Source organism: Achroia grisella, unplaced genomic scaffold (genome assembly GCF_030625045.1).
Source record: "Achroia grisella isolate CSIRO2021 unplaced genomic scaffold, CSIRO_AGI_Agris_v1 utg903, whole genome shotgun sequence".
NCBI lineage: Eukaryota > Metazoa > Arthropoda > Insecta > Lepidoptera > Pyralidae > Achroia > Achroia grisella.
In genome coordinates, this window is record NW_026713061.1 from 654,237 (window position 1) to 680,134 (window position 25,898).

Sequence of the window (25,898 nt, forward strand, 5' to 3'; positions counted from 1 at the left end):
CGCTTAAGAATCTAGAATAAACAATAACAGCTGTATGCTGAATCAGTATGAAAGGACGTCTCGACCGTCTGCAGTCGGTGACCGTTCATGCTCCTACATGTGACGATCTTTTATTTAGATGCAGCTCACCCCCGAGGTCGTTAACCTCCGCGCGTGTTGGGCTCGTTTTACGGGGAAGGTCATGGTTATGCTCGAGTTTACAATTATCGTGATAAGAATTCTACACTATTATCTTGCGTCCAAAATTCCAAGCGAAAATTCATCACGATAATTTACTTTACGTCAATTGAGATAAGATTGTTTAAAGTTGAATAATACCAAGTACAGTAAAAAATAAACAGGGATGAGAGTAAAATGTTAAAATTAAAGTAATCAGTCGGTAGAATAGTGAAGATGACGCAGTGCAGAGATGCATGTTCCCCGGCACGGGCGGCGCGCCGCGCCGCTTATACTGCGGGCGGCAAACGCCCAGAACCGTTGGCCACCCTACTTTCTTGTTATCACAGACATCGCTTTTCAGTAATCTGATTTTAAAGGATCCTTTATTCCTCTCAATAAAATGGGTCCATAAAATCTATGATTGTTTTATACCATAAACTATAAATTAAAACGGTCTTAAAACGGTATTGAACAAGCTTGTCAACTTAATGTGACTGACGGTCATGGTCAACATGTATATTATAAGTAAAGTATCACGAGTATTCATAAGAATTTTAGTTAATTAAAACCAATAATAAATGTAAGTACTTCCTACATAGTACAAAGAATGTAAACTACCACGGAATGTTTTGGATGGTCGTGAATTCGTGACAAAGAATTGGATAATCATTTATGTGCATACTTCAAAAAAGACATAAATACGATTTTGGACGATCTCTTAATGAATTTGTAAGACATTATAAACTCAAAGATTAGAATTAGCATGAGTACTAGCTTGTTAAAGTTTTATAATAAAATAATATTAATATATATAATATTATTTGTATTGAAAATTCTACATACGCGCTAGTGGGTAATTAAGTCATTTAGTAGCAAAAATTTACAAACTATGTTAATTACAATATTATTTTAGGTTACTGATTTAAACACCGTATCTATACGTATGGAGAATTATTTCGAGAACGTTATTTACAGATTACCATTGCATAGTTTTTAGACAAGTTTAGATGTCCGACAGAAGTGAAAGTGTCATGTCATTACACTGAATATTGATGGGAAATTTTGTGTGCCCTTTTGGTGAAATGGATTGCGGAGGTAGTGTGCGTAGGTGAAGTAAGAGAATGCGTGAGAGAGCACGACGGTACGGAGGCGGCGCGGACGCAGCGAGGACACTGCATCGACTGGCGTTTGCATTATGGCGAGCTGTGTTCTACTTACAGCGAGGGCCTAGAGAACTTCGCGCCCGATCCCGCAGCTCCGTTGCTGGTTCTCGTATACGTCAATCGGTTTGTTATGTAACTTACTAAACCTCTGCAAAGAGGCGTCTGTTCGTTATACACGTAGGCATATTGGACGTTTTTACAACAAACATATCTTGCTCTTATTCGTCATATTGTTTGTATAAAACATAGACTTGATTATTACCATAATATAAAGATTTTATGGGACGGTTGGTCGCACAATTCTCTACGACGCCTACATCTATATTTTTATATTTCTAAGGACTTATAAATATAAACGAATGACCAATCAAATTTATTAATTTTACTTTTCATAACTAATAAAGAAATGTTTAAATAAAGAGTTATATCTTCCTGAACATTTATTTACATATATTAGGTAATGGATTTTTATTTATTTAAATAAATACAGTGACCGAAAAAATAAGTGTTTGTAAAAAGAACACATAAGGAATAGAAAAAACTCTATCCCGAATTATCTTGCAAAACTCAACCAATTTGTTGATGATTCATTGCAAATTATATAAGAGCGGCAATACATGTAATAAACAGCGAACAAGCGCAGCACCCCACAAAAGCTGCAGTAATCACTTAAGCCACACCTTGGCACCCGAGTTCGTTTATTAGCTTTATTGAACTGGATCCGTCCATCCGATCGCGATAGGCTCCGGGCCATACCGTGCCTCTTGACGTATTATAAAGTCTCCGTTAATGACGAAATTGGTAATATATATATATATACATACATAATGGCCTAATTATGTAAATATATACATTTATTTAATATTGATACTGTAATAATCTTAATAATATTTAGTGGTATTTGTTTTTAATGGGTGATAGACTTGATGCATTCCACTGAATTCTGTCTCTTTTATTCTATCTTCCTTACCAATGATTCGCCTTCTATACAGTATGTATTTGCATAATAATCCACATTGTTAATTGTCTTCACACTATTGAGCTTTCAAAGAAGATAAGTAAGAGAAAGAGTTTTAATGTCATATTCAATGTATTTTTTTTTGTTTCAGTCACGAGCAGTTAGTGCACCTGCTACTCCTGCTGGCTTCACAAGAGAACAGGTTGGCCTTTTCTTGAGTCATTGAAATCGCAATTAATAAATCAAAAACTAACCTTTGGTGTTAGACAAGATTTTATTTATTTACAAGAAATTCTGATAAATAGTAAATTACTACAAACCAATCTATGTTAGTCTTGCTTTATTAATAAACAATAAGATATTATCCTCCTTTTCCAATAATAATTTACAAGTCGAAAATATGTTGTGTTTAATATACAGTGAATCTACCAAAATACATTTTGATTTATAACATGTTGTGAAATGTTTGTAAATACAACACGTTTTGGACATGACTGTAGTATGGTGGAAATACCGTGACATGTATATTGATGGAAACGAGTGTAGAGGTTCCTACACATAAAGATCGGTTATAGAGTAGGTACTAACTGATACTCGCGATTAAGACAAATTATCGTACCTTAATTCACCCCTTTCTAGATAATAGATAATAATAACTCAGGACAATTCACACAGCGCCATCTAGTCCCAACCTAAGGAGAGCTTGTATTATGTTACTAGATAACTGATAGAAATGGATTTTTTTTATAAATACATACATAAAATACATAGAAAATATCCAGACCTGTACAAACAATCATACTTATGAATACAAATGTTTATACCGTGTGAAGAATCTAACCTGCAATGGTAAGATTTTTTCGTCTCACTCCTAAAATCCAAACAATAACAATAAGAAGTAATATATATCAATAAGATAACAAATAGACTCTACTCTTTTATAACACTCTTTTATAGTACATGTGTAATGTAATGTATGTGGCAAGTGTAATATATATGTTGTAATTGTAAACGTACAATATGTGTGTAAAAGAGTCCGGAACTGACGACCATTGACAACACACATATAATCTATTTTGAGTAGCTATCCACCATTATCCCCGAAATAATAAACAAATATAATACAAGTATGCATTTTCTGACTTTATCTCATTGGAATAATGTTCTAAATTGCTTTAATTAAATCTATTTTCTAAGTTATAGTAAAAAAATATTATTAGCTTAGTCTTTTCTCTCCAGTATTATATTTTTGTTTTTGTTCCATTCTTAAATCGTGAAAAATCACACTTGCACATTCTTCTACATCCAGTATATTATTTTTATAAATACAATACATACTTGACTACCTAACTGTAATAGCAATTATTAACTTTATCGGTAAAATCCAATGTACCGGCACAAAATAAACGTCTTTGTGCTTAAATGAACTTACGTAGAACTTGTGCATCGACCAACTTAATCGGATTATATGCTTAGAAGTCCGCGTTCAAGCTGTCACGTCGCATTTGCGTGCGCCTACGCATGGATTGTGTCACTTTCACAGAATTATAGCGGGCAAACAAACTGATATTTGATATGTCATATAGAAACGAGAAAACTATAGCTTATTCTGCTGATTATATGAGCTGTAGTAGGATTATTATCAATCTATCTCTTTTTCTCTGGTTAGATATCCGTAAATTGTGTTTTATCGAATTTGAATATCTTTTTTTGCCTTCAATATAAAAAGGGATATTGTAAGTCTTTGTTTGTAATATTGTAGATCCGAAACAAATGAACCGTTTGCAATGTTTGCAATGTTTTCATTTTATTTGAAGAGTTGTTTTATCAGACAGATATTATCTTTCGTATCTTGGTTAAAATTAGAATCACCTATTATCATTCCGTAATTCGCTAAACCTTTTGTTGTTGAAAGTTGGATATGTCGTATCAAATCAATACAATTATTTTAAAATGAGTTTATGATTTGTAGAGTGGACCACGATCAGTGAGTTACTCCGGAAGCGCTGCGGGCACCTCCCGACTAGACTTGTGCTATGTGGCCGAACGGATGCTGGCTTTACATCTACCTGAACGCGATGCACAATCAGAAAAGCAAGCAGCGCACATGCTAAACAACAAACATGGTGAACATTTTATGGTGAGTGCATACTATAACAGTTCATTGATTATTATATTGATTATATGATATGTATGATTTTCAATTGGGTCTAACACGAATAATTTTATGATAAATAAAGATATTTTCTACTAAGACATTCGACATTTCGACTAAGTTACAGTCAGCTCGTACCTAATCAAAACATAAACGTAAGTCGAAAGATAAAATACCACTGAATATGTCTTATTTTTTATATTTAAATGGCAAACAAGCAGTGAGATCACCAGATGGTAAGTGGCAACATTATCATATGACATTTTTGATATCCTTCACACATTGTAAGTTTGCTATTCCAGTTAGATAAAAAATTATAATTATAATCAGGTGTTCGAGGTGAGCAGTGGCGATGGCAGTAGCGACAGTCGAGCACGTAACGTGTTCGGGAGGGCGAAACTGCTGGGATGGGTGGGAAACCTGGCACCACCGCTCGAGAAACTTTGTGCAGCCTGCAAACACATTGAGAGCTGGCTCGCAGCGCATCCAAAGAATGTAGCTGTATTATTAGCCTGGTAAGTTACCGCAGTTATTATAGCAGTTATAAGAAATTTCAATCAATAAGTCAATAACCCGAAATCGTTTATAGGTCATACATAGGTTATCAATTTTGGATATATCCTGTAATCATCATTTCTGAAAGAAATCTAATATTTCCGCAACCTGCAAACACATTGAGAGCTGGCTCGCAGCGCAACCTTTATAACCTTTGAAAAATGAAAAATAATGTACAATAAAATTACTTGTATAAAATATAATGTTATCTATATAGGAAAGTTACAAATTTCATTGTCTGTTTATTTTCATGGATAAACTAAAAACTATTTTTACCTAATTTCACTATCTTTTAGGTATTACTTGGGTATAGCTTACTACAGGTGTAAAAAGCTATACCCTAGTAATATGAGTTTATTCCATAATAAAAGAGTAAACGTATTTGTTAAAATATCTTTATTCTTCGTAATAAATCATATCGTTTTATAAATAATATCTAATACTTATTACAGTATTTATTACTAATGTATACCGATGTATGTCCACTTACAGGGGCAATCGAGAGGGCCTCGGTGTTTTAGTGGCAGCGTACATGCACTATTCTGCGATATGTGGAGCTCCAGAACATGCGTTAGATCGGTATGCTATGAGGAGGTACCTTGACGATCGAGTGCCGGTCTTCGGTTTACCATCGAACAAACGGTAATTAATTTTTAATACTAAATATTCATGTATTTTTTATTACTTTATTGATTTCTTTATGGACACTTGTAAACATAGCTGATAGTGTTAGGTTACAAGTTACTGAAATACCTTCGTTGCTCCGTAGCTTTTATTTCCTGCTCGCTAAAACGGATTAGTGTCCAAAACGTATATTTATAGACACTTGCAAACATACCCCAGTACACTTCAATACGCAGGATTTTCATTTTTATTAGATAATTATTTGAAAGCGCCTGCCGTGTTTGGTTTCGTTACGGCTGTCAAACTACAGACGACGGATAGTATACAAAAAACAAATTTTATAATTGACTACTTAGATTATTGAAAAGTGGCCAATAATTACTACTCATTTCATTATTATTGATTCTTCTGGTCAGTTTTGATACATGAACAATAAGGGCTAACAACATTCTTTAGTTTCTCATTAGCATTCTTGGACAATATTTCACCTATGCATCGCATTATTTTGTATTATTGAACTAACAAATCTCTTCTAGTTCTTATTCATACAGTTTAAATTCAGCTTAATATACAGTAAATTGTCTCCGCTTCCTATTTGTGTATGTCATGTATAAAGAGCTTTGGTTATTTTTTTTAAGGATTGATCACTAGTTTTATTTTGCAAAAAGGTAATTCGCATGCACTAGTAATATATACCTACTGCTAAGGTTATCATAAAGGGCGTACGGATGATATCAGTTGTTGAAATCAGATCGTTGTGGTGAATTCACGAAAAATGGACCATGCATTTCTTGCAATAAAGCCCTATTGGCCCATTTAAAAAAACAAGTGGACCGTTATCTTATTTGTCACTTCTAATGGGTAGTAGTTATTAAACTCAATATATTTACAGGTATATAGATACATTCGCGGGGTTGTTGGCGGGCCAGATTCGCGTGAACGCCGCTCCGCTGCACTTGACTCACGTGAGCGTCGCCGGCTCCCTGGCATCACCAGCCGCTCCTACTATAGCATTCCTTAAAATCTATGAGAACTTCGTCTGCGTGTACACATCAGGTTGGTTTACAGCTGCAAAACATTATAAAGAAGAAAAATTTCGACATTTATAACGATAATACTCAAAAACTACAAATTAGAATGCTACATTATCCGTTAGTAATCCGTAGTTTATATTTATTATTAGAAATAAATTAGGAATCCCTATTAAAACTTCAATAATAACTCAACTTAAGAGGAAAAATCTTCACCATTTCAAAGCCGCGACGAGCAGCTTGTGTTATAATTATCATACACACAATTATTTTAAATATTTGAACGTTGGTATCAATGTTCAAAGTTACTATGTTGAACTCTGTTTTTTTTTTTATTATAACTGGAATGGCAACAAGTGGCAAACCCATTTAATTGAAATCAACCATATTAATGAACGAGTCTAAGGTGTTATGCCAGAATATAACGATTCTATTTTCCCTGTCTTCAAACTGAAGCACATCTATAATCGTAAACGGACGGAAGTGTAAACTTGCGATCATTCATTACTGTTGATGTCTACTACAATCTATGGCTACAACTTTTCATAAGGTAGGGCGTCAGAGACGATGAAGGAAAAAATGAGAAAGAGAATTCATTCACACGGTATATTACATTTTATGTATCGTGGTATCACATTTCACTGTTATATCCAAGTCATAAAATGCCCAAATTCAGTAGTATATATCTTTTGTCCACTTCTAATTTTATAGTCGATTCAAAATTGCTTCTCGCCATATAGAGTTCAAACTAGTAAATAGATGATAACGTAAACGCTATTTTGTGTAAAAAATCCAATTAAAGATTTTTTTGGCAGGTTTATATATGGTGAGCGGGGGCGGTTGGACGGTGGGTGTGGGACGACTGGCGCTTCGTGGCGACGTGCTAGTTCGCGCGTACCGGAGACCTGCGCACGCGCGCTCTCCGCCGCGAATGCTCGCGTTCGCGTGCCAGTTCCATACCTGCGCTGTTGCTGACCACACATTATCTTTCACCAAGCAACAACTCGACCATGCCACCCATGGTAAAATTTATTGTCATTTCATAAATAAAGATAGAAAAGAACTCAGCATATATCGGTTTATTAGTTTGGTATCCCTTATGTGACAAGCAATATTCAGCCACGCCTCGGAAAAATTACCGAATGGCAATTTTTCCGTGGCGTTCTGACGACGGTAAATACTTGTAATAAATTTAAATATTACTCTTACTAAGTGGAATATATTCGGTAGAACGCGTGTGAGCAAGTGGCATATCGTGTATTATCTATATCTACAACGATATCAATTCTCGAACTGTCATATTTAGATAAGCATATAAATAGAGTAAGACTTGATAGACATATAGACGCTGTATAACCTGATCCAGATAAACTTGTCGTGATCAAGTAGCGCAATTTGATTACAATAGGTTAATACCAATAAGGTTATAGCTACTGTCTGAGTGACAACTAAAGTATCTCTAGAACTAGGGATAAGTTAGCTACATAGACATAGGTCCTCGGTACTCAATTTTATGTTTAACCTATAGATGTATAATTCCTATATTAAGACATGTCTACTGCACGTCGTGGATTGGATTCTGACACGAGAGAAATATTTGCACTCGTGAATATTATTGTTTGTATTAGTAGTGTTTATGTATCTCTATTAATTGTATACTACCCATAGGTCTACTTAGTTTGTACTTATTGAATTCTCCTGGTATATGTATAGTGGTTGTTATTATTATTTAGGTTAGGTTATACTTTTTTTATATAATACTAATTGAATAAATCTTAATTGTTGACAGATCCATTATTTCCGAATGATGGGGCTGTGGAACTAGTATTTGCTCGAGGCGAGGGGACAGGCGGAGCGGCGCCCGCGCCGACCCCCGCTGCACCACTGCGAGCTGCCCCCGATGCGCTTGCAAGAGCCGACTCACTCGAACACTTGAGGCCGCTCTCGACGCTAACTGATGACGACAATGGTGAGTGGATATTGTAACGTTTGACTTTTATTGTTTTTATATAGAACTAAAATGACAAATAAGTTGGCGACGGGCCTGATGAAAAGTGATACCGTCTGCATATATAAACAATATCACGAAAATCACATTAAACTAAGATGTCAATCCTCCATTGATTGATTCAAGGCTAATTATACTGGGATTTCAAAAAGAAGGCTGCTTGACGGCATAAATAGATGAGAAAGAAGTCAAACCCATTCTAATATATCCATAGAAGGTTTTGTACAAAGTGTACGTAGGTGATTTAAAGTTTGCTATTCGGTATTGATTTAGATAATAAAAATATGCAGTTTGAATAAAATAAAATTATTTGATAAAGCATAAGTTTTGTGAGTAAAACACTTTAGGTACAATATGCTATAAAATTATACAAATAATACTTATAATTTCTACACGTATTGAATATAATATTGTCGATACGAATAAAGAGAAAAAAACAAAGAAATTGAATGCCTTATTTAATAATGCTTTATTAGGAGTGTCACTGAATTTTCGAACGTCTGCATTAGAGGCAATTCCCACTTTATGTTCACCACCTGACTTCTCCACCTTGTTAAGAAATTATTCATAAATATTAGAAATTGTGTAATTATTGTGAGCCTTCGTTAGTGAATAACTATTTTCAGAAATCTTACTTACATGGGTTTTTATTTCTAACTAGCTTTGCCCGCGATTTCGTCCGCGTGTTATAGTGTCCTGGACCAAATAATAAAAAATATTCAATGATTTGTTCTCTCTCTTTGCATTGCATAGGTCATAATCACTTTTTATACTAATTTAAATAAAAGTTACTATTAGTTACTATAGTAACTTTTAACTATCCCATTAGATATTTAACTATCCCACTGGAACTCTTTAATTTTCCGTGATTAAAGATATCTAAGACGTTGACCGGAGATGTAAGCTACCTCCATGAAAAAATTCATTTAAATCAATAACTTTTAAATTTTCTAAATGTGTTCTATTTCACTTCTAACATCCCTCTGACACGGTTTTTTTTCTTTTTTTCTTATGTACAGACATTCGACCTCTACAGTTTTATTACATGTCTAGATATAACCAATGTTTTTAAGATAACAAAATGTAGCCACACATATTCATATAGAATAACGGTAAAGTAATTTCAAAGTTCGTTTAGAATAAAATAGATTACTTCCTTATTGTTAAATAATTTCCTAAAATAACTTTCTGCTACTAATAGGTACTTTTAGTACGTTATTAATGTTTTTCATTATATTATTGGATATAAGGTTACTTTGTGGTAATACATGTGTATTACCGATATTTATATATCGGGATATTATAATTGTGCTTCTATTTTGAACATACCACAGCTTTGGCATTTAAGATAATGTTATGGTATATAGTAATAAAGCTTAATTGGTGAATAAATATTGTTTCTGTCTAGTTTGAGTAATTTTGAATATTTATATTATTAAGTAATAATTTCCAAAAAAAATATTAAGTATGCCAAATAGTTGTCTTACCTATGGGATGTATTCTGCTTAGTGTCTTAATGGCGCTGTGTGAGTTGCTAACGCTTGCATATTTATTGGCTGTGCCCGTAACTTTGTGCGAGTTGCATTTGGAATGACAATAGTTTAACTTAACTTGTTGCTTGTAAACAGATTAAAATGGAATAAACATTAAGCGCACTAGCATGCAGAAACAGAAGTATTCTTTTAAAAATATATTTTTTGTCCTCAGTACATACATATAGCTACGGACATTTATTTTTAAATATTATAAACCAAATTTCAATTTCAAATCTTACTAACCGAAATCTAATCTATCAAATTCAGCTAAATGTAGATTTTTATTATATAATGTCTAGTTACTTATCAAAATAATTTAATAACCTACTCCTGCATACGTATAAATCAGAGCAATTTACATTCTTTGAATATTTGCAGAGAGTCTATTCGTGTTCTGCTCATGCGTGGTTTTGGAAGCATGTTTAACAAATTTATTTGTTTCATGTTGCTTTTATGGGTATTTATATGAAATCTATTATCCAGACCAACATTATATTTTACTGCTGCAACATCCGCAGTTTTCAGTCTATTCCTGTAATATTGGCACATGGAAGGCGTGTCTAACTAACTACACCTCTCAGACGTTTTCATGTGCTGCAGCACTAATAATATTATTAACTGCGCGTCCGTTACTCGTTAGCAAGTATGTAGCTAAAGAACGGCAGTGTTCCTTACTTACTACAGTGTGTATATTACTTAATATGTAATATATATTATATAGAGTACATATTATTATGCAAGTTTTTTTATTAATACGGCAAAAATATAAGTAATCTTTAAAATGATACTAAACAAAAATATATAAAAAGTAAGTTGTTTTAGTAGTGTAAACCAGTTTAGGAATTATACTGAGTAAATTTTTAAATACTTTCCGGGCTAGAAAGCTTTTATATTAAAAGTTCTATGTAATTGAATGGAACAATGTAATGGAATAATTGTGTATTATGACTATATAAAACCAACAACTAAATTGATATCGAAATAAATTATTTTCGATACGCACCACCACCATCATGATCATTACAACAATCCATTATTATTCCACATATTGATTCCATATAAGTTTCCTTATCTTGAGAGTTTTCGATTTTCATGGTCATCTCCTACAATACATATGAAAAAAATGATATTGCGTTATATTCATAATCCGTCCCTACGTAAAAAATAAAATTATAAATACAAGGCAATTTAATGATATTAATAACATATGAAAGAGTTACATAAGCTAAACTTATTATACAATGACAAAAAGCTTCTGATTACTAATACTTACATACAATCGATGGTGAAATCATTTTTTTATTATCCCCGGTTCTTATGTACTTATATATCTGATGCGTAACTAGAGATAAGGTGTATATAATTAGGATTTTATATCTGGCTCAAGAATTAAAATTTTATGCATCTATACATATATGAATTTCAAGTGGATACTTATCTATTTTAGTATGGAATTTATTGAACATTTATTTTCGGTTATTTATATATCGAGTCAAATAATGAAGAAACATGTGCTGGTTTAGCGTGTCGATTAGTATCGTGATCCTATACCTATTGTTAATTGTGAGTTTGCGACGGAACCATACAATTTCAAATAGTGACCGCCGATTTCCAGACAATATTTAAAACAATAGTAAAAATAATTTAGAATTAACTATAGAGATAACTGACACTATGTTCTCGTAGGTAGATAACTAACACTGGGTTTGTATTTGTAAAGTCAAATGGCATACTTAAAATTACTTCAAAGGCTTTTTTACAATTTTTAGGTCTATACTTAATTGCATGTGCCTTTGTAAGTTACTAATAAGTGGGAAGACATTAAAAGTCGCATGCTGTACAACATAACATACCTATGTTATGTTGTAAAACTATCAATGTCATCATATAATCTCATAAAAATCTTATGCGCCAAATTATGAATGCATAAGTGACATTCAAACTAGCGGTGAGGTACAGTCTTGATCGGTTTTCTGAATGTTATACAGGATAAAATTATTTGGTTTTAGTTTCCCAATTTAATTACAGAATGTAATAAATATTTATAGGAGACCAAAACCTTATTCGACCGATTCGATATATGTATACCGAATATACTAAAATTGTTTATCATATTATCTTGTTAAAATTATAAACCAATACTATAATAGTTTTTGACATTTGTTGATACGGGAAAGATAAACTTTCAAGTCCGATCAACTTTTATGTCCGAGACCCGTATTTAGAGTAAGCATACTTAAAGAGCATGTTCTAGTCAAAATTAATATACATAGAAAATGCCTTTATTCTGATAGAACCTTTTCAAAGGCATTTTCTATATATCTCTTGTTTTATTATACATATTCGTAATTTACAATTATAATTACTCAGACTATGTCCGGAGCATAGCTAGTATATAAATACGCGTCATATCAGTATAATCGCAAACGTAACCGATAGCTGTTAGTTATAGATATAAAGAAGTTCAATCAGTAGTATTACAGTGGTTATTTTTTTTTATTGACGTAAAGTGAAGAAAGTAAGTTTAAATGTGTCAAAGCACCGTAGACAAGGCGGTCGTAAGCGGGCAGGTCGCGGTTTATCTGCGGTGCTGCAGGTGCGAAGCTATTTTAGTGTTAGTAGTCGGCACTGTGTGGTGGCGCCGCGCCGCCCGGAACGAGCCAGCCGTCGCCGCCCGCCCAGTCGTCGCCGTATCTCGCGGCGGCACGCTACACGCTCTCTCCAAACTATAACACAACTACTTTACGATTATTATAATTTATTAAAGAAACTGACTAAAACTAATGTGACTAACATAGGAGTTGTGTAACAGTGAGCTCGTAAAATAAAAGCAAAACACGAAATTCGGTAACGGTCGTCTTCTACTATCGAAGAGTTAAAATCGAGGTGAGTGGGACAAGTTTCCAATTGTTAAACACGCTCTTGTATTTTGTTGGCTTCAGTAAACTTTATGTTAATAGGTGGTAGATAAAACTAAACTGTGTCAAAAATCAATGCGTGTGTGGTGACAGGCGTGATAAAATTTATCTATAATGTGTACAGACATGTTTTCTTTAATAACAATAGAATTTATGAGAGGACTGGACACGGTATTGTTATTGATGACAAACGAGATGTGAGTGCGTTGGTTCCGCTGCGGCGGCGCTTGCGCCGCTTGCACTAATTGACTGGTGTGGAGAATCGCTGATGGATATCCACTCGCTCTCGTCGGCGCGGTGACTTTTCGCCCCGAGGCATTCTCGAGGGCCAACCCGTTCGTCACAGTTCGTCTCAATTCAGCCTAAACGAACCGAAACAATCACTGACTCACACGAGTAGGTACTTGCCAATAGTCAAGTTCTGTTTATAAAGTGTACATCCGCTATTATGTTCTTTATTGATAATATTTTAGACTCGTATATATCTGTTACTGTCCCAGGTTATACATAATAAGGTTAAAAAAGAGACACACTGTCTTGCTTGTGTATCTCCCTTTAATAAATGTTAGTTGCGTTTTGTATTTACATGCGATGTTTTTTAATTGAACTCAAAACTGAGATATTGCTATGAGAATAATGTCGGTTATTTTGTACCTCTTATCTGTAGCAATATCAATTTTCTCTTAATTGGAAATGCAGCTGGCGGACTTTTGCTTGAACTAATACAAACCAATATTGATTTATGTATATCAATTGATGAATATCAGACCCTAGTAATCTAATATTTTTATACACAATGTTATCAGATTAATTAATCTGACATATCCAATGCTTCATGCTTATGAAAGAAGTGAAATAGCAAGAATAATATTCTTTGAATGTTTTGCTTACTGCTACTTCTTATCAAATATCAGACGGAATATTCTGCCACAATCAGTACTTTATCTTAAGCTTTTTCTGACAGTCGCGTTCTTAAGTCCAGTTACACTGACGCGTGGTGAATGTGCATATTCCCTTCCGGAACGTTCAATTTAGGTAATGTACTCGTTCGACTCAGAGTCCCAATTAAATGCCTGTTATTATAGTTTGAATATGACTCTTCTCCTTTGTCAACTTCTAGGTAAGTCTACTAGGTAAGGCATATTCACTGGGTTTGCTTTCGTACTGTCTATAAGTACCTACACAATGTTGTAAATTATTAAACTAAAATAGCATATTTGTTCATTGAATAATGTTATGAGACGATGATAAATTGTAAAATAATAGTACTTAAATTACCTAGATATTATTCGAACGATCTTTATGTAATTTTAAAATAGGTATAAAGATGGCTTTACATTTTGAAGCTAACGACTATAACGAACGGAGATAGGGAAGCGGTTTGAATAATAATACAGAGTTTCGTTTCGTAGAAACACAAGGTGGAGCGGCCTGATGACATCATTGCGACCCGGCGTGAACACACGTTCACCTTCATACAACACAGCGTCATTCTTACAACAGTTCAATATCTGTAATAGTTACTAATAATACCTTCACGACTGTTATACCAGATGGGACAGTCATAAGCATTGTTATGTGTTGACGTCATTGTAAATGCAACAATTAATATGCCCACATTTCGCTGAATATAATTGAATCCAAAATGGCGAGAAGAGAGCCTATAGCCATCTCTTGGATTAATTTAGTTTGTTATCAGTGTATCAATCACCGGAGAATCTTTTATGTTGTTAATTGACATGCAAAGCTTTCTATGGCAAAACTCATGATATTTGAAACAGTTTGGAGGGTGGTTAACTACTAGTACTAGAAATTGTAACTTATAGGAAAGTAATATGTTTTGTCTATTAACAAAACATATTACAAAAAGTATTAATACAATTCGTAAAGTGGGCGTGACAGGTGCGTTACCAAAAACAAGGCATCATTGTACATGGACACGCTCATTTTCATTAGTTAACGAACTAAAAAGCCTGTCTACTACACCGACGATATATGTCTTTCGGCGATAGATAGTAACAATAGGATCAAAAAGTACATCGTAATTTATTAAAAAAATATGTTTTATGTGATTCTTTCCCTTATGAAAAATAAAAGCTTTTAATATTATATATAGAAAACATTTATTGAGCCATTTTGAACATTTGCAAATAAGTGTACAAATACTTAAGAAGTAGGTACCTACTTATTTAGTTCCTGTAAATAATAATAATGATAAGTACTCTAGATTTAAGCAAATAATACATCGTGTCTTTACTTATTTTTGAGTATAAGTATTACACATAACGTCAGCTATATTTTTTGGATGATGATGGAATTACTAAATATGATCTAACAATGTCGCTTACTTGTGATGATGCTATGTAGACCATAATAGTATGAAGTACAATCCAATTTTTTTTATAATTTCCTTTAAGGCAAATCTTTCATTAACCATGACAGTTTCCAGTCAATCAACATCCACATAGTTTGGTGGATCTGTAACTGTATAGTATTAACAGTGATACCATCCCTCCACAAGAAGTATATTAGCTTTCCTAGATGATAGATCCATTATAATTTTATGTAACGGATGGCGTCCTAGGCGAGTAGGGCGCGGGCGTCGATCGCAGGGCGCACATCCTCTTCCTGCGCCGGCGCACATTTCGTAACAGTAGCCCCGCGCTAAGCCGAGCCGCGTTATTTTCGTTGACATAACAGAAATAACCACATCTTCCTTAACAGCGGCCGACGTCGACGGTCACCAGACGCTGACGTTGATATCTTTACACTAATTGCGTTATTGACAACCTCAGTTTCAGTTCTCTTTCGAAACCATACAACCGTCCCTAAGACACTTGAATTAGGTATTAAGTAGTACAAAATTTATTACAAGATAATTTTACGTATGTTTTATATATATAATGTAGTATCTTTTTTGAATTGTCACAAAATTTAAAAGCTGCTGATACTTATAGCAATTAATTAAGTAAATATACAATAATACTATAATTAACATTATTATTTTAACAATCACCATGCAGTTTTCTCATTGGCATTGAAATATATTCTGACAGTACCCATGTACACTTAATAAAAACTATTTAGAATACGACGTATATTATGTCTTTACATAAAAGATACCTTTAAAAAAATAGTTATAGTAAACCTCTTCTCATGTGTTATCTTTCTCTCAGCATTAAAATTGTATACCTAAATATTTACCAACATATTTCACCTAGTTATGGATTTACTTAATGGCACCTTTGTATGTGGATACTAAATAATGTTGTAAAATATGTTAACGTAAGATACGTACAAGTTCAAATATATTTTTGAAAAAGTTTGAATATACAAAAAAGATTCTATTAATAAATTAAACGAATCAGTTCTTCGTTTATAATATTACTATTGTATTACCAATACGTTGAAAATAGAATCGGTCTTTACAGGTTTAAAGACATCGCCAGTAGTGTATGTTTCATTCTAAGCCGGTTTTTTAACTTTACTGTGACTTTCCGTTTGTCACATTGTCACTTTTTTTAAATGTAATTGAAAGCGATGACAAACTTTGAGATGTAAACGAGACCTAATAAATGCACAATCATCGAAGTAGCTAGAGATTTTCTTAATCAGCCGGCCAACTGATCAACCACCGGTTTCGCTTTCGACTTCAGCAAATCAGGATATCAGTAGAAATCTAAAACTTTCTAGGAAGTACAACAAGTTTTTAAAGGTCATTGTTACCCCGTACCCCTTCCCTCTTCTTGTACGTACTGACTACGACCTCGTATATAAAATTATATAGTACACCAATGTGAGGGACATTATTTTATACAATACGAATAAAGTTATATATATATATATAACGATGAATATAATGAATTTAAAATATATAGACAGTTTTATAGTACATACATAAAATATAATGAATGAGAGGAGAGTTAACATAACCCACAGAATGAGTTTCATTTCAATTCTGAAGACGGTTTTTACATAGTTTGTAAAAACCGTCTTCAGAATAAAAATTTTTTGGAGTGAACTATTACCTAATTATGATCCATTTTAGGGAAAACGTCTCGTAACATTGTCATCGAATTGGCATCCTCCGCCATTAAAAATATAAACAATTTTTTAATGTTATCATTTAAGGATAACTTGCAATGCTATTATTCGAATTAATTATTAACAACGGTACAGCAGTAACAATAATGATGCTATAACTAAAAGCAGTTGATTGTAACGAGTTTTGAGGCCACTTCCTAAATAGCCTGTATCACCTTGAACCGCCAACTTGCGAGAACATATCCTCCGCTCATACTTGCTTACGATTTTAAATTGAGGTTATCTGTGCTCTCGTCATTCCAAATTTTGTTAATACTAACATACTTACATATCCAATACATTTTTAGACTCGTATAATAGTAGCACTGTTAACATACAAGCCTCATTAGTATGTTTATTTATTAGATGTTTCCTCTGATTTTGTCCGTTGAAAATTAATTATTTCTTGTAATTATGATATGTGGTGGATCTGGTCGTCTCTAAGTAATTTTCGTGAATAAAACGTAACTTCTTTATTTGATAAATGGGCTAATAATTTAAATTTAAATGACTTCAAATCTTAAGAAGTTGTTTGTTTGTGATCGACTTCACAAGAGATTCCACAATTTATACAACGGTGCAATGTCACACATCTGGTAGGTTAACGGGATGTAAACTTAACCCTTTTAAGGATTCAGTCAGACTCCGACTCTCCAGTTACACGTAACTGCACGGACCACTGAATATAGAAGATGAACGGTTAATTAATAGCTCACTTCCTTGCACCTACAGCACTAAGTGCAAAACGCTGGTAGTCATAATTTGCAATTACTAGTTATAAATATGTTAAGTGATACAAAACACACACTACTGAAGAAAACTAAACAAGTTTGAGATAAGATCACTCACTACCACTTGTTTATTGGAGCAAATCGAATTCAATTTAAAAGCTATTTGTAATTTATACTTACCATTGCTGAACATGTCACCTCGAGACATGATTATTACTATTGTAGTGCATTTATAGTATATTGGATCCTATTTTTGGCACAGGCGAGAATAACGGCAGTGCCGAGGGTTCGGGTTCGAGCGGTGAGACAGGCGACGGAAGCGAAGCTGCCCATACATTTGGACCTCTCGACGGGTCCATATACGCGACGGTGGTGCGCGCCGGCGGCGGCGGGCCAGCCTCACCGCTCAGCGCCTCGATGGACTCCGGCATATCGTCGGCGGGGCGCCGCGCCGCCCCCAGCCCGCCAGATGAGCTCGACACGCTGCTCGGTGACATGCTGCGAACGGTGAGCGCGCTGCCCGACCCGCCGCCCGCGACCGCCGGCTCGCAGTCGCACGCCGACCGAGCCCCAGATATACCGTACCACGCGCGCGCAGACTCCGCACCCTTCACATACGGAGCACCCGGCTTGCGACCAGGCATGCTTCGCGCATCTAATCGTCTTGCCAGCCCTGAGTTAGTGAGGCGAGCCCTCGGTAATGACCGAAACTACAGGCATATAGAAGATGATGATGATGAACGAACAGTCACTCCTGAACCGCCGTCACCACGCACTCCATTGTCGCCTCGCACTTTCCGGAAGCTGACACACGAGGATGTTACCACAACCACTACTGCAACCCCGCCACCAGTTTCTCCACAATCTAACGGCAGGCAAGTCAATTTTGTTTTGTTATTATATTAGATTTTCGTTATCTTCGTTATCTCGATTTTGACAGTAGGCAAAAAAAATGGACGATATGATTAGATCTCATCTGTCTCAAAAGTCTTGATAGGTGTACAGTTAAACTTTATCTCGTATAAAATAAATTAAAAAATATATATATTCAAGTATTTAAGAAAGTATATATACCCTATTTTTTATGTTTTATATACTTATTTAATTTGTTTCCGGGAATTAAAGAGTTACGATTTTAAGACAAATAAGTTTCTAAATATCTAATTGCTTTGGCTACATTTCGTCGTAATTGCACAGCCATTCCATTGTTGACTGGCAATGGCAGAATTGCCTAATCGTTACTAAACGACTAAATTACGTACGTTGCCTACTTATTTTACTAAATAGTAGACGCACAATTTTTTATATGAGGTTTCAATTTCTAAATAGAAATAGAAAATAGAAAAAATTTCTAATTTAACATTAAGCGGTAAAAGGACATTTTCCATTTCAAATTATAACGTAATATATATATACGAGCTTTGTTTTTAAAATATATAGCACATATTTGATTTATAATATTTTGCGTAGGTATCTAAATACCACAATCTCCGCCATAAACTTGTTTCTTACGAAATTTCCTTAATAACATAAACACAGAGTACTGTACAACAGGAATACTTAATTTAGAATTCTTATATGATATTGTATATTTATTAAGATCAATCTAATAAAATACCAAAAGTTATCTTGAGAAACCAGTTATTCTGTAGAGGACTTTATTGGGGCGAATTCTTATACGCCGATTTAGAGTGACATTTTACATAAATATTTATGATTTGTAGTTTTGCTATTCTTATCAAAATTTTTCTTTTTTTATTAACGTACATACCATATTTTGTTGAGTTAGAAAAATACTCGACTACTGTCACCCCATACTGGTAAATAATTATAGATAGCTCTATCTATAATTATTTACCTCTATCATGGCGTCTTAATTTTTTTGTAAAAACAAGTTTTGCTGTGAACTCACGAAGAAGGTAGAAGTGACAGTGTATTAATAGTAATTGTCTTTTAATTAGTTAGTACAGTTTCAGCTAAAAAAATCGATTCATTACACTGCGAGATAAGAAAGAAGAAATAGGAAAATTAAATATGAATAACTATGGTGTCGTCATAGAAACTGTTTTTTTTTTTCTATTATTTTAATAACGGCTATTTATAAAAACAAACGCTTCAATGTAATTAAATAAAGGGGATCTGGAAGCAGATGTAAACATGTGTTCCTGTGTAGTGGGTGTGGAGGCCGCCGCGCGCCGCGTGCCGCCTACACCACACGCTTACTGTTTACATTCACAGACCTACCGATACCTAGCCAGGTTTTAATGAAATGCATCTAAATAAACAGTAACCTGATGTAGATTAATGAACTGTTGAGCTAAGGCCCAACTCCCATTACATAATGATGTTACTATACATTCTTATTTGAAACGAATTTATTTGTGTAGTTATGTATGAACTATTTAGTTGCAGTTTCAAACCGTACCGTGGTTCGCATCTTCAATTCTCAAATGATTCATAGAATATTACAAACCTCACAAATTTAATCCGTAATAGTTGTGAATTGTTAATAACATCCTAACATAATTAGGGCACTGGTGGGAAAAGATATTTTCAATTATTCTACTTGAAACAAAACTCAATGTATCAGTTAAACAACATTAAGGAAGCAAGTCATATTGATTTATCTTTTAACTAGCTATTCGCCCCGGTTTCGCACGGTTGTGAATGTAATATATATACATAAACCTTCCTCTTGAATTACTACATCTATTAAAAAGAATCCGTTTCAATCCGTTGTGTAGTTTTAAAGATTTAAGCATATAAAGAAACGGACAGACAGCGACAGCGACTTTGTTTTATAATATGTAATGATTAACTATACAGGAACAATCTACTCGTTCCATTATAATAAACTTGTTACCCGCAACTTCATCCTCGTGACACAATCTATCTTCACGTCAAATTTTATTAAAATCCGTTCAGCTGCATAGTTGGGAAAAGTTAACAATCAGCCCGATAGACGGTAAATTTTTCGCTTTTATGGTTTGGATATAGATTAAGATAAATATATCTTTACAACATTGTTTTGTTTAAATTATACGATTTTGTTATAAAGATTTATTAATTAAAGAATATAATGCTTCTGTTAATACTTATTAAAATGAATCGCCTTATTTTATGAAGCGAATTTTCTTTATTACACATAATATTTCTTCTTTAGTTGTAGGTAGATATATGAGATCGATCTAGTTAATGGGCACTATGTTAACTTTGCGTTGTCCGCTAACCTACGTTTGAGCGTGGGACTGAGCCAACAATCCCGTGGGTGATAATTGAATCACAATGATCAGAACAAAAAAAAACTACGTACATTCTTTGTACTCAATTGTTAAATTTAGAATTACATCGCTTATAATTTCGACTGAACCAATAATTGCTTTTCAGCACTACGGTACCAATATAGAGCAGTACTACGGTATGAATATAGAGAGTGTCTTATATTAACTAACTTGCAAAGGGACGATAGTAATCCTATAAACCTAGTATATTTGTATTAATATATCCGTACTTCCATACCTAATAAGGACAGAAGAAGGCCGAGTTGTGTGGACTGTTAGACTGTGTGGAAGATGACATGCAAGAAATAGAGTAAGTAATGGGATAACGGGAAGAATTGAAGAGAAAACATATTAGGCCGACCCCAAATGAATGGGATAACAAAGAAACAAATGATTACTTTCTTTGCTTTCTTTCTTAATATAATAATTTCGAAAGTGTATTTGTCTCTCTGTCTATTTGTTACCTTTTCACAATAAACAGCCTAACAGGTTAAATGCGTAAAAATACATAGATTGTATTATAAGGACTGACATGGGCTTTTATCTCAATAACAACAAATGAAACCGCGTGTAATACTCCGTTTAATTATAAATTTTCAACGGCTGGCTAGTTTCGTTTTAATGTCAATATTAGGTATGCAAATGACCATTAACCTGTCATTATGAGAACCTTTACTTAAGATATATCTCCCTGCAAAATATGACTCCAACCAATCATTAGCATTTCAACACTCTTAATAAGACACGTACTCGTATTTCGCTTCTTAACAAGGCATCGTTCATAGCAAACCTACATAAATTATAAAACCAATATTGTAATAAACGTGCGGCATCTAGAAAATAATGGATTTTTGAAATAAATTAATTATGCAATGGAAATAAGATATGTATTCCAAGAAATGACAAGATTTATTAATTTATTGAGTGTTTAGTATGACAACAAATGTTATATAATTTGTTGGTCTACACGGACAAACAATCTCTCTATCTTTAATCTTAGACTAGAATAGAGTAATGAAGCAGTTTAGTTAGGTGCATCATAGCGTCGTATTTTTTTGTCTTCGGATAATTTGACCAGATCTGTGTTTATTGTTTTTAATTAATAGAGTTCATTTTCTTGTTAAATCATTTATGTGTGTCCCAACATTTCTGGCCTATTAGAAACCGGTCTGTTATTGTTCTTTGACCTACATTAATATATTAAATATTGTTTTAATGCATATACGAATACGTTTCCTCGGCATTACATGTTATAAAAAACAAATTATATGCAGTTGCTAGGGAATCTATCCTATGTATTTCCCTATGCTTTCAATATTCTTCATTTTTTATTCTGTCACTTCAAAGTTGGTTACGTCAATTGGTTAATAATGAAACCTTCATTCTAACCTACATAAACAAAACACTAATGGTTTTAAACTCGTAGCAACAACGTCATGATTTAATTGAAACCATACATTAATGAATATAGACACATTGAGTGAGTAATTACTACGTTTTATAGACATTTCAATAGACTTTTAAACACAAAGAGTTGGTTTAGATACAGTTTTAGTAGAGTTTCGGAGCTATATTAGTTTGGTTATTCTCAGTACGAATAATAATAGTAAAAGTACATACATCATCAATATACATCACACTAATATAAATGCGAAAATGTGTCTGTTGGTCTATATGTTTTAATATAACGATAGATTATTGAGGACGAAAATAGGCTCTATGGTATATCTTAAAAAAAACAAACGAATACACCGCATACACTCATTATTATAAATCTGTCTATCTGTCAATCTGTATATTTTATTGTTCAAGACTAAACGCCTAAGCTGATTAAAAAATACACAAAGTAATGATATAAGTACTTGTTATTGTGTATTTTATTTATACATTAATTTCAACATATCTATTAATGCAAGTATAAATCATTTGAAGACATATACGGCTAACTCCTTTTATAGACACTATACATTGGCGCGCCGATCTTATGTAATAGGCTATAATAAAGTGTGTCAACAGTAACAAGGAGCAAATTACAGTTATTATCTGAGTTAGAGATGTGTGGCGGTGATCTAAGAATCCAAACATAATACGATCAGTTGTTTTGTTATCGTGGCCTACCTACTAACTAGCCTTTCATCCGGAACATTATTAGATTGCTGACGTATAGTAGGTATATGCAACTAAAATCATACCAAAGTAGTCTTAAAGAATTTAATTTAACCGTATTGCTTTATTTTCTGAATATAATAAATGAAATGTTTTATTTTGTGACTGAGCCAAATAAGTGAACCTATTAGACATATTGATTAATGCAGCCAGTTAAATACAAATATAAAGATTTGACAATATATAAAAACTCTCGTATAATTGGGAATTATACTTCTATTACTGATATTTTTGTTGATGATTTTGGAATAATCGTCCCACTTAAGCTAATGGTTAATATTAACGGTGTACCCATGGTGTATGAGAAGAAAATTAAGGGGGTCTTCCTATGTGACGGCCTGTTTTTTAGGGATATTTTAGGATTTTTTTTCTACGACCAGTAAATATTTAGAGCTTCAAATTTTTTATCATTTATTAACACATATTTGGACAGTATAAATATAAAATTTCAGCTAAAAATATTCAGTCAAACTAGAGTTACAGCGCTCTGAACACCCCCGCCTCGAAAAAAAGAGCTCCCACTTCCTCCACGATTCCGGCTGATCGGCTTATCTGAAAAAAAAAAAAAAACGGCGTTTTAATTTGTAGGCTTAAAAGCACGGAATGACCTATAATCAAATGAATATAAAAAAAATTGGATTTTTGATAGACATTTGAAATAAAAGTTGCAAATTAGGCGTTTTTTTTTTGTTTTTTGCTATAAAAAAATCGAAGTTTTGAAAATTTTCGAATGATAATAGTTCATTCCATGCGTTTACATATATTGAGTGTGCCCTATAATTCGGTCCAGCCGTTTCTGAGATACAATGGAGGAAAGTTTGAAAAACACAGTTTTGAGAAAAACGCGTTTAAAGTTTCAAGTCCGTTAAAAACTATTAAAATATCAACTTACTCTCAATCGGCGATGCCTGGTCCATAGAGTATTCCTTCCTCTTCCTCGTGAAACTCCTTTAAAGCAGATTGTTCAGCTCTTGAGTCAATCCTGGCTTGTTTAACGACATCACTTACGCGCCGCTCAGAGCGTAAGATTCGCTTTTCATCCCGTTTCTCAACATACGCTTGGGCTTCACGACCAACAGGGCATCCCATAATCGACATAACTTTTAAAATACCTTGAAAACCTTCATTAAAGATAATAACTGCTAATAGCTAGCAATTTCAACAACTTTGGGACCAGAATGAAGATGTTTAGGAGCGAAAGTCCAAATCAAAGAATTCAAAGATTCGTTATTGTTTTGTGTCTCTGCTCCTAAACAACGAATTAATAATTCGTCTTTCGATAAATCTTCGAAAATTTGATAGCTTCTTGGACTTGCGGAATTAGAGGTGGTTTATCGTGATGAAATTGGTCCAGTTCATTATTAGCTTCATCCTTACGCCATTTACACCAACTGTCTTCGCCTTCTGGACAAAATTGATGCTGAGGGTTTTCATCAGAAGAACATTTGTGATAGTACGTTGCCCAAACTTCCTTTCTCATATCTTCAAGCGAATCTGGATGGCGTCGAATTGCTAATCCGTAGAATTTTGTAATTTCTTGGATAACTTTCTTGGATAGACTAAAATAACTTCGGTAAAATATTATAACAATAGAAATTTCTGTTTAAGTCTGTAGAAACGTGTCTAAACTTGTATAAACAAATATATTAATAAAAGGGAGGCCAGGTATAAAGCCGACGGTGCGGCCCGGTCTCTATATTTACCTGCTGTATCTTTAAAACGACTTCGAATTTTCTAAAATCGCTTTACTACCGTATTCTAGACATGTTAAGGGAGCAATTTATGAAAAAAAAAAATCGATTTTTTCAACCCATCACATAGGAAGACCCCCTTAATCGCCCCAATATGTCACAAGTAAGCTAAGTAATCTATGTAACGATGGTGAATTTATAAGGAATTAAACTACATATTATATTATACTAGCAGATCCGGCCACGCGTTGCTGTGGTTAATAATAGACAAATAAATTAGCAATAAAATAATATTAAGACTATAAATTGATAGAAATAGCTTACATCTCTATTTCTATCTTTCAAGTTGGATCAAATTGCCCACAATATGTAAATCAAAATTGCGATCGGATCAGGAGTCCGTCGCGGATAAACAACGTAACATGTAATTTTTATTGTATATAAAGATTACCGATCACTAGTGATATAAATTTCATCATAATATTATAATATATAATATTGTACTCTACGTTGTTATGTACTGCATCCTTAATACAATATTTGATTAGCATTAATTAAGAATTTTGAGAAATAAGATTAAAATTATTTTTTTCTAATTCTAAAGATTTAATTTTCTAAAATATTTGTTGTATTAGGTGTGCGATATATTTATTCCCTTTGTCGTGTCTGAAGGACTACGATTTAAATTCGACACACGTGCCTTAACGTGTATGAATTAGCACTGTGGAATGAGGTAAACAAATCTACGTAACGGCGACACTTGTGCAAATGTTATTTTTATGGCTAAGTAAGGCTTATTCATGAATCCACCATCTGTTTAACTTTTCCTGTTTACGCGGG

General features: G+C 33.6%; 1 protein-coding gene across 10 annotated transcripts in view; it reads left to right on the plus strand.

Annotated features, from left to right (window-relative positions):
- The window catches only part of LOC131853675 (tensin-1), a 108,362-nt gene that overhangs the window by 75,441 nt on the left and 7,023 nt on the right, over window positions 1–25,898 (plus strand). For 9 of the 10 annotated variants that reach the window (XM_059204664.1, XM_059204666.1, XM_059204663.1 and 6 more), the window contains 8 exons: window positions 2,432–2,482; window positions 4,253–4,420; window positions 4,766–4,950; window positions 5,483–5,632; window positions 6,507–6,670; window positions 7,461–7,667; window positions 8,435–8,614; window positions 18,183–18,795. In XM_059204664.1, the coding sequence (XP_059060647.1) occupies window positions 2,432–2,482; window positions 4,253–4,420; window positions 4,766–4,950; window positions 5,483–5,632; window positions 6,507–6,670; window positions 7,461–7,667; window positions 8,435–8,614; window positions 18,183–18,795 (1,718 nt within the window). Of the gene's footprint in view, window positions 1–1,162; window positions 1,446–2,431; window positions 2,483–4,252; window positions 4,421–4,765; window positions 4,951–5,482; window positions 5,633–6,506; window positions 6,671–7,460; window positions 7,668–8,434; window positions 8,615–18,182; window positions 18,796–25,898 lie in introns of those variants that run through there. The other variant, XM_059204672.1, reaches the window with a different exon arrangement.